The sequence below is a fragment of the Rhinopithecus bieti genome, unplaced genomic scaffold, assembly GCF_001698545.2.
Source record: "Rhinopithecus bieti isolate Rb0 unplaced genomic scaffold, ASM169854v2 scaffold_26813, whole genome shotgun sequence".
Lineage (NCBI taxonomy): Eukaryota > Metazoa > Chordata > Mammalia > Primates > Cercopithecidae > Rhinopithecus > Rhinopithecus bieti.
Window position 1 is genome coordinate 110,227 of NW_016812144.1, and position 16,590 is coordinate 126,816.

A 16,590-nucleotide genomic window follows, 5' to 3' on the forward strand; every position below is an offset into this window, starting at 1 on the left:
TGTTGCACTTAGCATGTTTTCGAGATTCATCCGTAGTATAGCACATACCAGAATTTCATTCCTTTTTATGACTGATTTAAATGGCAGTGTATGTACATACTGCATTTTGTTTATTCATCTATCTATTGGTGGACACTGGAGTTGCTTCTGCCTCTTGGCTATTGTGAATAATGCTACCATGAAACGTGAGTGTACAAATATCTGTTCGATTCCCTGTATTCAGTACCTCTGGGTATATACCTACAAGTGGAATTGCTGGATGAAACAGCAAATCTATAAAGTCCAGTTTAATTTTTTGAAGAAGCTCCATACTGCTTTCCAGAGTGGCTGCCCCACAGTTCCAGTTACTCCATGACCTCACCAACTCTGACAGTTTTCTGTTTTTTAACTTATCTCTACCCTAGTGAGTGTGAACTAGCATCTCATTGTGGCTGATTTGGTTTGCATTTTCTTTTCTTTTCTTTTTTTCTTAAGAGACAGAGTCTCACTCTGTTGCCCACGCTGGAGTGCAGTGGTGCCATCACAGCTCACTGCAGCCTCGAACTCCTAGGCTCAAGGGATCCTCCCTGCTCCCAAGTAGCTGGGACTACAGGAGTATACCACCACATCTGGCTATTTATTTTTTAATTTTTATTTTTAGAGATGAGGTCTCACTATCTTGGCCAGGTTGGGCTTGAACTTCTGGCCCCAAGCAATCCTCCTGCTTTGGCCTTCTGAAGTGCTAGGTGACTTTCATTTTCTAATGGCTAACGATGTCAGGCACCTTTTTATGTGTGCCTTGGCCATTTGTATACCTTCTTTGGAGAACTGTATATTCACATCCTTTGTCTATTTTTAATTATTTTTTGTTGTTGAGTTTTAGGAGCTCTTTATTCTAGATACTAATACTTTATCAGATATATGATTTGCAAGTATTCCCTTTCCTTCCGTAGGTTGCCTTTTCACTCTTTTGGTAGTGTCCCTAGATGTACAAAGGTTTTTAATTTTGATGAAGTCTAGTTTATCTTTTTTTTTTTTTGCTTTTGTTGCTTATGCTTTTGGCGTCATATCTGAGAAATGGTTGCTAAATGCAGTGTTACTGGGCTTTTTCCCCTTGGTCTTCTATGCATTTTATAGCTTTTGTTCTCGCATTGAGGTATCTGCTCCATTTCAGGTTCATTGTTGCATATGGTGTAGCATCACCCTTGGTTGGTGGATCCTGCTACCTGACCATTGTGGTGAGTGAGGGGGATGAAAAGCTGTTCTTCCCCAGTTCCCATGCCTCTCCCACCCTCTTTCCATCTACCCCCGCACCAGTTTTAGGAGGAAGGTGGGCCTTAGCTGGGTGAGGGCTCCCAAGGGAAGCTCCTCTGGCAGAGGGCCCTTGACCACTTGGCGGGGGCCCTGGTATCTTGCTGCCCAGGCAGCGGCTGGAGCCAGCAGGCCAGCCTGGCACAGCAGGTGTGAGGAGGAACTTCCTGGTCTTGGCAGCAAGTGAAAAGGGTCCTTGTTTTCTTATTTTCTGCCTTAAAAAAAAGTAGTTTAGTGGTTCTAACTACGCCCCTGGGAAAGCCCTGAACAGGTCATTTCCTCAGCATCCCACAAAGTCCCTTCTAGCAGAAGGCCCAGCCCACGCACTGCAGCATCAAGGCTGGGGCAAGGCCCACACTGCACTGTTGCTGCTGGCATTAGGAGATGCTGCACATCTTGGAGGCCCCCTCCTGCTAATCCATGAATGCCTCAGAAAGCCCACAATGTCTCTAGGGCCAGAGCTGAATCTTAAAAGGGGGCCTACTTGGGATGGGAGCAGCAGCTCTGCCTCTGCGGTGACTCCCACTGTCACATCCCAGTAGAGGGAAAGAAAGGTAGGGCCTCGGGATTTTATCCCTGGCTGCATGGTTCCTGCTTCTTCTGTGGTGGAGGCGGCGTGCTGTGGTGGGCTAGGAGTTAGGAAACCTGGGCCTCAGTTTCCATGTCCAGACATTAGGGGAGAGAAGGGGTGTAGAGGGCCTTCCAGGCCTGTGTTGGTAGGGAGGTGAGCTCTCTCTCCTCATGGAGCCTTGAAGGCCTATTGAAAGGCCTGGCCTGCTTGGTACTGAGCCCATGGTTTCTCCCTGTTATCTGTGCAGTGTTCTGTTTTGTTTTGTTTGAAGTGTACAAGTCATTGTCTTTTAGGATATTCACATAGTTATGCAACCACCAACACAATCTTAATTTCAGAGCATTTTTCATCAACCCCCAAACAAACCCTGCATCCCTTAGCTCCCACCTCCACTCCTCCCCTCCTGCTTCCCATCTTTATCGATTGGCCTGTCGTGGACGTTTCGTGTAAATGGAGTCATGCAGCATCATCTCCACAACTTTACCATCTGCTGGTTGCAGCAGAGTCCTTGGCCCAAGGCTGCAGTGGTGGCTTCAGACCAACACCATGGCCTTGGTGGCCTAGGTGTTGTTCATGGGAAGGCCATTCCTCAGGGGCCTGCATCTCTTTCCAGACAGCTTGTCCACCTCATGCCCTGCAGAGCCTGTCACTGTCTGGTCTTTGAACACATATCATCCTGTTCACCCTTAATGAATATGGGATTTTGGTGAAGTTGATGGTTTCTATTTTATTTTATTTTTTTAGTTTAGTTTAGTTGAGTAGTTTAGTTTAGTTTAGTGAGATGGAGTCTCACTCTGTTGCCCAGGCTGGAGTGCAGTGGCGCAATCTCAGCTCACTGCAAGCTCCACCTCCTGGGTTCACGCCATTCTCCTGCCTCAGCCTCCCAAGTAGCTGGGACTACAGGCACCCGCCACCAAGCCAGGCTAATTTTTTTGTATTTTTTTAGTAGAGACGGGGTTTCATGGTGTTAGCCAGGTAGTCTCGATCTCCTGACCTCGTGATCCGCCCACCTCAGCCTCCCAAAGTGCTGGGATTACAGGTGTGAGCCACCACGCCCGGCGATGGTTTCTATTTTATAAATAAAACATATCTATTACATATATAAGTAAATCTATAATATAAATCTGGCAGGGTTGGCTTGTTTCATTGTTCAGAAATGTTTACTGAAGCACATATTGGAAGGTGCTGACCTAGGTGTATAGAGTGAATAAATACAAGGAGTTTTATCAAGCACCTTACAGCTTAGTGTGCAGAGCAGTTGGGCAGATCTGTGAATGGGCCATGGCCTCTGCACAGGGGCTCCCTTCAGGGAGCACAGAACAACGATCCAGGAGGGGAGATGTGCCAGGCAGGCCTCTCCGGCAGGGCAGTGATAAAGGAGGCTGTCCTGTGCAGTGGGTAACCGTGGGTCTCCCAGGTCAGCCAACAGGTCCAGTAGGCAAGGTGGGGCAATTGGTGCAGGGAGCAGAGCTTGGGCTGGGAGCTGTTGGAGCAGTCAAGTCTGGGGATGGCCTGGCCAGATCTGTGTTCATGAAGAATGGTTCTGGGGCTATTCCTATTGAACTGTTCTGGGGCTCCGAGTGCTGCTATGCCTAGGAGGGTAGAACCCGTGGGCCTCTTCACCGTGTACCAGGTGTTCCCAGCTAGCCGCATCTGGCCAGGCCTCCCATGGAACTCCCAGAATCACAGGTCTGAGGCCTCCCTCCTGCCAGTCCCCAGTCTGTATTGGTGGGCAGTGGGAAAGGGCCTGCCCTGTGTGCATCTGCAGCTGGGGAGAGGGATCAGAAATGTTTTGCAGGTAGCGTCTGGGGCCAGGTGCTGTCAGCCTGGGGCTCAACAGAGGGGCAGACCCTGCTCTGCCCTGGAATGTGGCCTGGGAAACCAGCATCTGGTGCTCCCCAGGGCCCCAAGGCAAGGGCCGGAGAGGAACAGGGAGAATCTGTGAGATACTCAACTGCCTTTGGATTGACCCCTCGGCTTGGTCCATTGTTTTCAAGAGCCCTTATCATCCATCTTAGCACAAGTAGCTGGCCGTGGTCTCTGAGTAAATGACGTGCCCCCTCCCCTTGCAGGAGATGGTGGCCCATGATGCCCAGAGCTCCTCAGTCCACTGAGCCCTGCCTCTCTTGCCCCAGGGTAGGAGACGGAACATGCCTGACACTGTTCTCCCTTCTTCCCAAGCATTCAGGGAAAGTTGTTGAACCCATCGTCTTCTGACCACCACCCTTGCCTGGTAGGAGAGTGGTGATGTGCACTGAGAAGCAACAGGGGACAGCACGGGTGTGCCAGCCTGAGCCTGAGCCCGAGTCCGAGTCCCGCTTCAGCTGTGCAGTATTGTTTGTAGTCTTGTGACAGAAGGGGGTAGATTATCACCCCAAAGGGAAATCTCTAGGCTGAAACATTAGGCCACTCCTCATTCCCCTCCCCTAGTCCCTGGCAACCACTCCTCTGCTTTTTCTCTATGGGTTGGCCTTTTCTGAACATTTCACCAAGATGGAATCACACAGTATGTGTGCTCTTGTGGCTGGATTCATGCACTTAGCGTGATGTTTCCAAGGTTTGCTCATGTTGGAGCATGTGTCAGGATTTCATTCTTTTTATGGCTGAATAAAATAATATTCCATTATATGAATATTGCATGTTGTCTGTCCATTCGTCCACTGATGGACATTTGGGCTGTTTCCACCTTTTGGCTATCACGAATTATGCTGCTACAATATGATTTGTGTACACGTTCGAGTACCTGTCTTCTGTTCTTTTGAGCATATATCCAGTAATCAACTTGTTTGGTCGTGTGGAAACTCTTTGTAAATTTTTGAGGAACTACTAAAGTTTTCCACAATAGCTACACCATTTTACAATCAAAATGAGACCTATATTTACCACCATTTTACATTAGGGAAACTGAGGCTCACAGTTTGTGACTTGCCCAGAATTACAGAGCTAGTGAGTGTGGAACTAGGACTTGACTCCGAGGGTAGGCTCTTCTTGGCTAGAGAACTCTGAAAACAGAGAGCTCAGAGTCTACCTTAGATCTCAGAACTTCTATGGAGGGAAACAGCTGAGAGAGCAGTGGTTTGTGGCTCCAGCTCTCCCTCCTGTCCTGGACTGATGGAAGCCCCATGAGCTGGTCTCCCTGACCTGTGCCGTAGGTCCAACCTAGGTAGCCCTGGCTGGCCAAAGCTGCCTGGGGTCCTAGGAGTCTCACGGGGGCTGTGTGGCTGGCCCAGGTCATGGCGTTGTCTCCCTGCCCTTCTTGCTGCAGCCAAACTGCTTCTAGGGGCCTGATCTAACAAATCACAAGCCTGTCTTTTGAGGAGGTGCTGGTGACCACCCCAAAGGCCACAGGTGTAGAATGGGCATCCAACTCCTGGCCCAAAATCCCTCTGGGGCTGCAGGACCCTCTCTGGGGTCTGCCAGGTTGTAGCATGCAGGTTTCATGTGAGACACCTGAAGGGTGGGGAAGGGTGCAGAATCATGGCTCCCTTCCCAAGGAGATGATATGACCCGGAATCAGACCTGATACCTGAGGACAGGCGTTGGGATGAGGGCTCAGCCCAGCCTAGGGGCTGTTCCATGCAGCACCAAGAGGCTACAATGTGGAGGATGATTGTGGAACTGCCCTTTGAACCATGAGGACTGTGGAATACACCAGGACTGGCAGTGACGACTGGGAAGGGGGAAGGGAGTTCTGCCCAGCAGGTACCTGCTACGGCCCTTTGTCAGTCCCTAGGCATGGTTGGCCTAACGCTTCTCTGAGTTGTGGCACAGAGGCCAGGCAGAGACTTTGCTTACTCCGAGTCTGCGTGGGATCATGACCCCTTTTCTGTGGCTCTTTCCAGTTTCCTCAGAGGACTTGGGCTTTGGGGATATCTCTCTGTGGAGAGTGCTGCTCACTGGAGAGGTCTGCAGCCCCAGAGGGACTTTGGGTCAAGAGTTAAGTGCCCTTTCTACACCTAATGGCCTTTGGGGTGGTCACCAGTGCCTTCTCAAAAGAGAGGGGCTTGTGATTTGTTAGATCGGGTTCCTAGAAGCAGTTTGGCTGCAGCAAAAAGAGCCAGGAGACCACCTTTGACCTGGACCAGCCACGCAGCCCCCATGAGCCCCGCTCCTGTGTTGTGCCTCCCAGGATGTGGGTTCCGGGGGCACCTAGGAACTCAGCTGGTGCTCCCCAAGGGCTGTGTTCCTTCCTGAGAAGACTATGGAGCCAACCTCCTGAATTCCAAAGAAAGCAGGGACTTCTCCTTAGACCTGGCTTGAGCAGCCAGACCAAGTATGCAGCACAGCCCACCAGCCCAAGGGAGGAGGGAGTTGGTGTTCCTGCCTGCGCGCTGCCTGATCAGGCCATAGCTCAGTGAAGGCAGGGGCCTTCACTGAGGCTGAAGGCAGGGGCCGTGCTGAGCAAGTCGCCACGTGGTCCAGGCTGGGTGGCCCTGCCTACAGTTTCTCTGATAAACTTAGGCATGACCTTGTGCAAACAATTGCAAAGTCCAGGGAGGAAAGATGCCAAGGAGAGAGGTGCAAGGGTGCCAGTCAGAGGGGACCAGACTTGTTCTGGGTGGCGCCATGGAGGGCCACGTCCTGTACCCACTTGGAGCCCCAGCTTGTACATCTGAAAGTCAGAACAGTGATGTGCCTGCCTCCTGAAGCTGTCATCAGTACCTGTAGCTACTCAGGGCCTGGCCACAGTGAGCACCCGGGAAGTGGTGAATGCACTTCCTGCTTCTGCTGCAAGGCAATTCCCCGTGTCCTCCCTGGAATGTGCTAAGCCACCTGTCCCTGCCAGAGTGCAGATGAGCGAGTTGACCACTCAGCACCAAAGTTTGCAGGCAGAGCTTTTCATACTTCTTAAATGGGTCACAGTGCATATGAAAAAATAATAAATACAGTGCACGTGGTAGAAATACTGACTCACCGTTGTCCATGTCATGTGCGTGTGTGCACTTGTGTGTGTGCTCATCATGGTATGAATGCGGTGTTCCTTGTGGGCCTTGGTTGGATGAGTTTGTGAAACATGCTGTCTCAGGACCTCAGGTGTGGGGGGAGTCAGGTTTCACTTTCCGACCTACAGATTTTGGGAGTAATTCTTTGCGCTGGTGGAGAGCCTTTCTTTCTTGAGTCTCTGTTTTCCAGTCTGAATGAGGGATTAAGGGATAAAGGGAAGACTCCTACCCAGGTCTCACGTGTGACTGGTTCTATAACAGCAGCTGCCTGGAAGGAAGGGTCTCCTGACGATAACGCCAAACAGCCCCTCACCATATTTCTGCTTACTTTCTTCTTGTTTCCCTCTGACTTAGAAGCTTGCCTTCCCACACTCATGGGGTCAACAAGAAGCAAAGACCGGTTTCCCCAAGAGTGCACCTGTTTGGGCCAGGGATGTGGTGGAGGGTCCCCGGTTGGAGAGGCTGCTGCAGCAGTATTATCCTAACCCAGGAAGGTTGCTCTGGCGTCTGACAGATGCCCTGGCTGCAGTGCACAGAGCTTGCAGTCTCCTGTGGGCCTGTGGACAGAGGACAGGCAGGAGGAGCAGGGTGTGCTCATCTCTTTGGAGAGAACCTTTTGTCCTGTGTCTTCCTGCCTAAACAATCTGCAGCCTGTAGCACCTCTGCCCTCTTAGCTGGGGTAGGATGGAGCCTAGAAGAGGACCAGAGGCTCCTGATAGCTGGAGGGCTATGTGGGGGCTAAACTCATAACTTGGTGACATAGCAGAGTCAATGACCTACATAGGGCCATCTCTTTTTCGGAAAATAAACCAAGCAAAACTAGGTGAAGCTCAGCCTCCTAGGAAACCTGGATTCCTGACCTCTGGAGTTATAGAATTAGGGCAGGGAGCTCATCAGAGCTGCTTTGCTGATAGCGTTAGAGCTGAGGCATTCCTTCTGGCAGGATTTGGGTTACAGCCTAGATATTTGCCCTTACTCTCACAGCACAAGGTTCAGGCCTACCCAGACGTAGATGGTTGTGTCCTGCCCCCTAGGCAGAGGCTGGGGAGGGGAGAGGTGCTGGCTGAGGGTCTCCCAGGAGCCATTGGTTGAGTCTGCTCCAGTCTTGTAAGCCCTGGAAATGCTGCTGAGTGTAGAGCAGCAAGGGGACCAGCTGTGGAACCAGAGTGCCTGGGTTTGAATCCCAGCGTGGCTACTTCCTAGCATTGTGACCTTAGATCTAAATTACAGCCCTGCATTGTTTAATGACAGGCACACATCCTGAGAAATGCATCCTTAGGCAGTTTGGTCCTTGTGTAAATATTCTAGAGTGTGCTTACACAAAGTTAGACAGTACACCTTACTGTACAACTAGGCTTTGTGGTAGAGCCTATTGCTTTGAAGCCATAAACCTGTACGCATGTACTGTAATATTGCAGGCAGTTATAACACAGTGGCAAGTATTTATGTATCCAAACCTAGCAAAACAGAGGGCCCTGTTGACTAACACCGTTGTGCAGTGCATGGCTGCACTTAGCTTCTTAGCAGTGTGCTTCCTTGTCTGTCGGATGGGGGTGACAGTATTGCCTGCCTCATAGTGTGTTCGGAATGTTCAGTGAGAGGACGCAGGGGAAGAGTTTGCAGCAGTGCCTGGTATTCAAGGGCATGGGCGCAAACGTGAGCAGCATTGCGCCCTGCGCCTGTGCCGGTACTGTTGTTGCTGCTTCCCCCATCGGCAGCAGGGAGAGGGGGAACGCTGCGCTACTGAGACTTGGAGGGAGCTGTTTTCTTTTTCCTTTTCTTTTTTTTTTTAAGTTCAGGGGTACAAGTGCAGGTTTGTTACATAGGTAAACTTGTGTCATGGAAGTTTGTTGTACAGATTATTTCGTCACCCAGATATTAAGCCTAATACCCATTAGTTACTTTTCCTGATCTTCTCCCTCTTCCCACCCTCCACCCTCCGAAAGTCCCCAGTGTGTGTTGTTTCCCTCCATGTGTCTATGTGTTCTCATCATTTAGCTCCCACTTATAAGTGACAGCATGTGCTATGTGGTTTTCTGTTCCTGTGTTCATTTGCTAAAGATAGTGGCCTCCAGCTCCATCCATGTCCCTGCAAAGGATATTATCTTCTTCTTTTTTATGGCTACGTAGTATTCCATGGTGTATATATATCACATTTTCTTTCTCTGGTCTGTATCATTGATAGGCATTTAGGTTGATTCCATGTCTTTGCTATTGTGAATAGTGCTACAATGAGCATACATATGAATGTGTCTTTATAATAGAATGACTTATATTCCTTTGGGTATATACCCAGTAATGAGATTGCTGGGTCAAATGGTATTTCTGTTTTTAGGTCTTTGAGGAATTGCCACACAATCTTCCATAGTGGCTGAACTAATTTATACTCTCACAACAATGCATAAGCGTTCCTTTCTCTCTACAGTTGAAGGGAGCTATTTTTATAGCAGGTCCTCAGACCTGGACCTGTCTTCCAAGAGTGCTGGTTAGAAGCAGTACATAAATACAATTTGAAAAGTTAGTCCCAGACCTTCACACAGTGCTGGTGGGAATGTGAAATGGTACAGCCACTTTGGGAAATAGTCTGACCCAGCACTTCTGCTCCTGGGTACACACCCAAGAGAAATGAGAGCACACGAACACTGTACAGGAATGTGCATAGCAGCACTATACACAGTAGCCAAAAAATGGAAACAGTCCAAACGTCCATCAACAGATGAATGGATAAACAAAATGTGATATAGCCACAAAATGGAACGTTTTTCAGCTGTAAAAAGGATTGAAAGACTGACACATGCTGCAATGCAGAGGAACCTTGAAAATATGCTAAATCCTTGAAAATATGCTAAATGGAAGCCAGATTTTTCCATGTATGCAAGGTATCCAGAAGAGATACATCCACAGAGACAGGAAGCAGGTTAGCAGTTGTTGAGGTGGGGGCAGGTGTCAAAGGGAAGTGACTACGAATGCTCCAAGGCTTTTCAAGGGGAGATGGAAATGTTCTGCACTTAACTGCTATACAGCTCTGTGAACATGATGCTAAAAACCATTGAACTGTACACATCAGGTAAATTGTATGTAAATTATATCTCAATAAAGCTGTTGTTAAAAAGAAAAGCTAGGCCAGGGGTGGTGGCTTCACGCCTGTAATGCCAGCACTGTGGGAGGCTGAAGCAGGCGGATCAGTTGATGTCAGGAGTTCGAGACCAGCCAGGCCAACTTGGTGAAACCCCATCTCTACTAAAAATAAAAAAATTACTATAAAATACAATACTAAAAATACAAAAATTAGCTGGGCTTGGTGGCAGCCACCTGTAGTGGCTCCCAGCTACTCGGGAGGCTGAGGCAGGAGAATCGCTTGAACCCAGGGGGTGGAGGTTGCAGTGAGCCGAGATCACACCACTGCACTCTAACCAGGGCAACAGAGCGAAACTGTCTCCAAAAAACAAAACGAAAAATTAATACCAGGATTAAATAAAAATGAGATCATCTGATTAAGAGCAGGAAGTTTTTTTTCCCTCCTCCGGGGAAATAGATTGGACTCTGGAGTTAAAATTTTCCCCTCTTTGATAACTGTTATTTACCCCCGTTTGCTCTCCTTTCTCTGTGCGTGATAGGGTTCGGTGATGCCCGCCTTACAGTAAGTAATATTGAAGAGGGCATAAAAGAGAGTGTAACTGTGAGATTTTGACACACAGGTAGTTAATATATGCTAATTTCCTTCAGTTCTGGCCCAGCTTGGTATGTTTTTGCCTTTTATTAATGCTTCTGAAATCCTTTTTGGAAGGAGGTAAAACCCTCACTTTGCACATGAGGAAACTGAGGCCCAGAGAGGTGGAGAGGTGGTAGGCATTGCTTCATACTGAGTTGATGAAGCTGAGACACAACCACGTTCAGCGACAGAGCAGGGGTTTCGTTGGGCTGGGGGCCAAGTGCCCAAACAGTTACTGTGTAAGAGGGAGGAGTGGGCTTCAGGGACAGTGAGCAATTTGGTGACACTGAACCCTGGAACCGTGGCCTCAAAGTGGGACCTGTGCCTCCAGGAGGCCAGTGGATGATCCCTTGAGAAGAAAACTTTGGAATTTCTGTTATGTTCCATCTAATGTATGTCTCTATGTGTGTGTGTGTGCACACGCGTGCACCCTCTTAATAGACTGGCGCCTGTGTATGGATACACAGCTCATCCAGGGCCTGCACTGTCAGCATTTTGAGATCACGGTCCCAAGGACCAGGGTGGGAGTCAAAGACCAGAGAGGAAGGGCCGCCTTAGGAAAGCCCCTCTGCCTCCACGGTTGTTTCTCCACGATGGCTTCTGGCTCACTCTGGTAACGAGTGCACTGGCCGCTTTACCATTTCATGTCATCCAGTCCTCACTGTGGTCCATGGAGTTTCCTCAGTTAGCAAACAAGAGAGTCCACCTCAGAGAGACAAGATGCCTTGTCTAAGGAGGTGGGGGTGGGGTGTGCTTTTACATGGGGGTGTTGGGCTCAAGAGGGAAGTCAGAGCAACCCTTCATTTGTCCAGAGGGTTCAGACAGGCACCTCCACCATGCCAGGATGCCCAGGATGAGAACTTCTGTCAAATAGAGTAAAGGGGCTGGAGCTGGAGAGAGGAGATTGGGAAAGCCAGGATCCCTGCCTTGGGCAGGAAGGCCCACCTGTCCTGTGGCTGTGGCCATAGCACTCAGTGTGGGCCTCCCCAACTAGAAGGTGGCAGGGGCTTGGATCCAGCCTTCCGGGACTAGCTTAAAGATGGGGTCTGAGGCTGCCTCCTCTACCCTCTCCTCCTCAAGAAACACCCACTCCACTGTTGGAGAGCACTGAGCTGGGCTTGAATGTGGCTCCTCCTTGTGTCCCCCCAGGGTCATTGCTGAGGCAGGATGCCAACGGTGTGTGCTGAAAGGGTGAAACCACTGAAAGAGGCTTCCCTGTGAGCCCAGCCTCCATCCCACCTGCTGTGCCACCTCCATTCTGAGCTGGACCCACGGGGGATAGCTGAGTCCAGAGACCCCACAAGGAAAGGCTTCTTGGACCTGGGCATTTAACCATGGAGAAAAGAGCCAGCAGCCATGTAGGCAAGGGCTTTGCAAAGCCAGCAGCCCTAGGGTCTGACTCCTGCGGCAGGCATCAAGGGGTGTAGAAAGAGGTGGCAAGTAGGTCAGAGGAAGTAACAGGAAGATCACAGGAAGATCACAGGAGCTTAGCTGGAGGGACGAGGAGGTTGCATCTGACCCGTATCTGAAAGAAAGAAGGTCGGGGTTGTGGAGATTGGTTGGTCTGAGCTCAGCGTGGGCACCAGACCCAGCATCGTGCTCTTCAGATCAAGCCCCCATTGACTGTCAGCAAGGAGCTTGAGGCTGGATAGTGGTAGGAACGTTCTCGACCTCTGGGTGGAAGGCAGCCCAACTGCAGGCCACCCCTCAGATGGATCAGAAGCATCTCCTGCTTCTTCAAGAATGAGAACAAGGAAATGGTGGGCTGTTGGGGATGCTCGGTGGAAAGGCCAGCAGCTGCCCATTAGTGGGGTGGAGTCAGTGTGGAGCGTGTTAAGGACAGGGACACCCTTGGTGTAGTGGTAGCCATGGCGACCCATCTGCTCTCCCAAAGCATCCTTACGTTGGGAGAGTAAGAAAGAGGGCAGAGGGCACATGGCTAAACAAGTCATCTCCATAAAGGTCCTCTTGCCTAGCCCTTTGCCTCAGTAGGGACTTCTTAAAGGCTTCCTTTCCTGCCTTTGGTTTTCTGTCCCTAATTTCAGTGTCTTAACAGCTTTTGCTGTAAGAAAAACAGTTACTGTTTGCCATGCCAGAACTGGCGTGGCAGCCTTTGCTGGGCTCCGCTCTGGCCCTGGGAAGGTGCTGTGGGCCAGGCTGCCGGGTGTGCTCCTTGGCCGCCTCTAAAGAACACACAGTGCACCCACCCCACAGCCTGCTCTCAAGGATGTGGCTTCTCTCTGGCCCCCTCCTTGCCTCTAAAAATAACCCTGCTATTTTGAAACTGCCTCCTCTGGAGCTTTTTCTTGCTTCTCTGTGGGATCAGCAGCCCTTCTGAGACCAGGATCTCGGCTGCCCCTGTCACCCCAGCTGTCCCCATCCTGTCCTCCTCTACACATCCCCTCCAGTGCAAGCGGGATGTTGCTCTCCAAGTAGGAGGGGTGTTTAGCTGGGTGTCCGCTGGAGAAGGCCAGGCCTGTCTCCGTCCTCCCTGGGATGGGCGCAAAGGAAGAGGATCTGGGGCTGGGGCGAGGGAGAGCACGCCTGGAGGCCCTACAGGCTGGAAGGGTCAGGAATAGCCTAGAGCTGTGGGACGTCTATGGCCCCATTGGCTGGCCTCTGGGTGACTCTCTGCCGCCTTCTTGCAGCCAACGACTCTGCCTCAGGGCACCATCAACATGAACCAGTGCACAGACGTGGTGGATGGGGAGGGCCGCACGGGCCAGAAGTTCTCCCTGTGTATTCTGACGCCTGAGAAGGAGCATTTCATCCGGGCAGAGACCAAGGAGATTGTCAGTGGGTGAGTATGCTGGTGCTGTGGAACAAGGCGCCACCACCTGCTGCGGAGCCAACACCAAATGGGCCGCCTGCCCCTGTGGTGGTGTCGACGTTGTCTACTTCGCCATGTGTCTCTATTCTTGGGTTCTGTCTCTGTTCTCCGCACTACCATGTGCTAAGCAAAGCAGAAATCAGGACATCCGCCATTCCACCTGCAGCCTCTGGGGACCCCTCTTTGCTCTGGCCACATTACCCTCCTCGGGCCTTCCCACCTTTGCACTCACCACACCCCCAACTCACCTGCCCCTCCACCTGGAAGGGGATCAGTCCCTGAAGTGCATGACCTGGGCACGCCTTCCCCCAGTCTGGGGTGGCTGCTGCTCCTTCCAGAGAGGGTGTGCGCTCCACCACCTGTGAGAGCACCAGGTTACTGCTGTGTCCACGTGTTTCTCCCTCAGTGATGGTGGGGGTGGGAGGTGTCTCAGTCACATCCCCAGCACCTCACACCTGCGCCACTCTGCTGTCACTGCACAGATTGGTTTCTGTGAGTAGAGAGAATGGATAAGTCTTTCGCTCACCCAGGTCCCCCAAGAGTGGCGGACTGGCTCAGATTGAGAGAGCCAGGGGCCTGAGCGCAGTGCTCCTGAGCCCAGGGCAGCATCTGCCTTCCCAGAGCTCCTAATCTAGCAGGGGATTCTTTGCTACCCGCATGGCCTGTGCCGTGGTGAAAAGCCGTATGTGGTCATGTGGTCCGTGCAGATGACAGGCTCATTGGGCCTGACAGGAGCTCGCAAACTGGATCTCCAAGAATCCCTGTCTTGCTTAAGGCTGAGAAGGAGGCACATGAGTCTAAGAAGCTCTGGGAGAAAGTAAACCTGAGGCTTGCTGGGCCAGGCTGACTGTAGCAGTACAGAGTAGAGGGAATCAGGAATATGAAGCCCTTGGGTTTGAACACACAGATGACTCGGAGCACCAGCCTTGCGTTAGCCTCTCAGCTGCAGCCTGGCCAAGCCTGGTGAGTGAGCACGGCCGTAAGTCCAGGGTCACGTGGCAAGGCATCCAGGAGCCAGTGCTGGGCCCCGAGGGGAACTCTCTGCGGATGTGTGCTCTCCCCTAGAGTCCTCCTCTGGAGAGAGGCAGGTTTGCATTTCTGAGCACCTGGAGCTGAGCTGGAGGAGAACTTGTGTCTCCCCCGATCTTAATCCAGAACCATATGATCAAGAATGTCAAGGGCTTCTGAAGAACCCTCATGGTACAGTCGAGGAGACCCAGGGCCTGGAGACGGGAGCCTGGCCAAGGGCACCTTCTGCACTTCTTGGCTCACACCTGTTGCTGCTATTGGCCAGGCGGGACACAGCTGAGGCTCCCTCTGCCCAGGTGGCTTCTCTAGGAAACCCTCACCCTTTCAACAGGAGCTGGGTCCCGGGGAGGGTGTGGGTAACAGGTGGGATGGATGGGAGTTCTGGGTCTTCAGAGCAGGCTGGGGAGTGTCTGAAGCAGGGTTGGTTCTAGGACCAGCCCAGAGAGGTATGTGTTGTACCATGTGGTATTAGGAGAGGGTGATGTTTAGTATTTGGACTGCCTCCAGCAGGCAGCCTAAGTTCTGCCAGAGGTCCTCACTCCATCCCAAGCCCCTCTCCTATTTCTACTCTCTTCTGTTGCATGTTCAGGCTTGCCATACATATGCAGCTTGGGTAGACAAGATCGTTAATGGACCAAGTTACCAGGTGCACATGCCATTGGGGCCCCACGTGTGGTGGCTCAGTGGCATATCCAAAGCCAGGATAAGCTACCTGAGGCTCTTCCACTTCCCCTCGCCCTGGTTGTGGGCCATGTTAGTTTGTGTTCAACAGGCAGGTTCTCACGTGGCAGCCTGTCCTGGGCCTCTGCAACCCCTTTCATGAAAGTGGGCAGCCACTTCCTCACCTTCCCACAAGCTGGGATGCTCAGCTGTGAGGGAGTCAGGCGTGGCCTGTGCACCCTGGGGACAAGTACTTTTGCCTCCTTCTCCTGTTGCTCTGTCTCCTGCCCTCGCTGACAGCCCCCTTCCTCTGCTCCCTCTGTTGCCCGTTATAACTCCTCTTCCCAGTAACCTCATCCCTAGGCTCTGGAGCGCCACTCTGTGTCTGAGCTCTCTGATCACATCAAAGCTGGTCCCTAAGGAGGTGCAGACACTTCCGCCAGGCAGCTGGGAGCAGGGTGGATTGGGGACAGCCCCACCCAGCCTTCTTCCCAGGTCTTCTCTGCATAGCCCTGACAGCTGCGTGGGCTGCCAGGTCTCTCTTGGGCCTGGGTAGAGGAAGTTGGCAGCTCTTTCCAATTCCCACTTCCAGGATGCTGGACCACACTTTACACAGCTCTTTTAGACGAGGTGGGATTTGGGTAGGAGTTGGCAAGGGAGCTCTTCTGTGCTCTCAGCTGGGTGAAGTCGGCTTCCCTTCGCCCTGCCCTGCCTTTTAACCTTGCCCACTCCCCTGTTCTCACTCATCTGGGCTCTGCCGTCCCCATCTGGAGAGCCCCAGCACCTACCAGTCCCATATTCACACTCACCCTGCTCCTCTCTTCTTGGGGTTTGTTTTGTTAACATTTATAACACATCTGGATGATGTTAGATGCTTCCTGTTGGACTTCCTTGAGAAATCCAAGTGCAGAGGACACAGTCCATCATCTGTTCCTGGACCCTGCATCTCTGTGACTCCAGCCACAGACTCCAGTCTGAACAGAGATTAAGGTGTGTAATGGGACTGAGGCCACATGGGACACCTGCTGTCCTGGCTCCTCCCGAGTCCTGGGCTTGCTGGAGCCAGCCCAGGAGAGCTCAGCAGCTCCGCATAGTCAGCAGAGCACCTGCGGTGCAGCCTTCTCCCCTCCCCTCCAGGTTCCATCCTGCAAGGCCATTAGTCATTGCTGACTGATGGAACCTGGGCCAGTCTGCAGGGGCTTGGGGTACCTGGCAGGGTTCTGCAGCTCCAGCATGCTCCACACCTCGGGGAAGTTTTAAGTGCAGCCATTTTAAGTGCAGTTCTCCCAGAGTGGGCTTGGTGAGAACACAGATGAGCTGTGACTGGGAGCCATTTAGGGCAACAGAGGCAGGTGCTGGCCCTGAGGCGAGAATCTAGGAGCTATGCTGGCCAAGTTCCCACAACGGGTCCTCTTGAGGGACTAGAGTGGGGGGAGAGCTGAACTCCCAGAGTCCCTGCAGAGGGAGGGTGCTGGGCAAGCTCAGGGTGTTCTCACCAAGCCCACTCTGCAGGCACAGTCCCTCAGAGTGGTCAGGGGAAGTGGCAGCTGCCATG

At 51.8% G+C, this 16,590-nt stretch overlaps 1 protein-coding gene across 5 annotated transcripts in view; it reads left to right on the forward strand.

Annotated features, from left to right (window-relative positions):
* Positions 1-16,590, forward strand: part of MPRIP (myosin phosphatase Rho interacting protein) — a 146,112-nt gene that overhangs the window by 73,142 nt on the left and 56,380 nt on the right. For 4 of the 5 annotated variants that reach the window (XM_017895591.1, XM_017895593.1, XM_017895592.1 and 1 more), the window contains exon 4: positions 13,165-13,316. In XM_017895591.1, the coding sequence (XP_017751080.1) occupies positions 13,165-13,316 (152 nt within the window). Of the gene's footprint in view, positions 1-11,723; positions 11,875-13,164; positions 13,317-16,590 lie in introns of those variants that run through there. The other variant, XM_017895594.1, reaches the window with a different exon arrangement.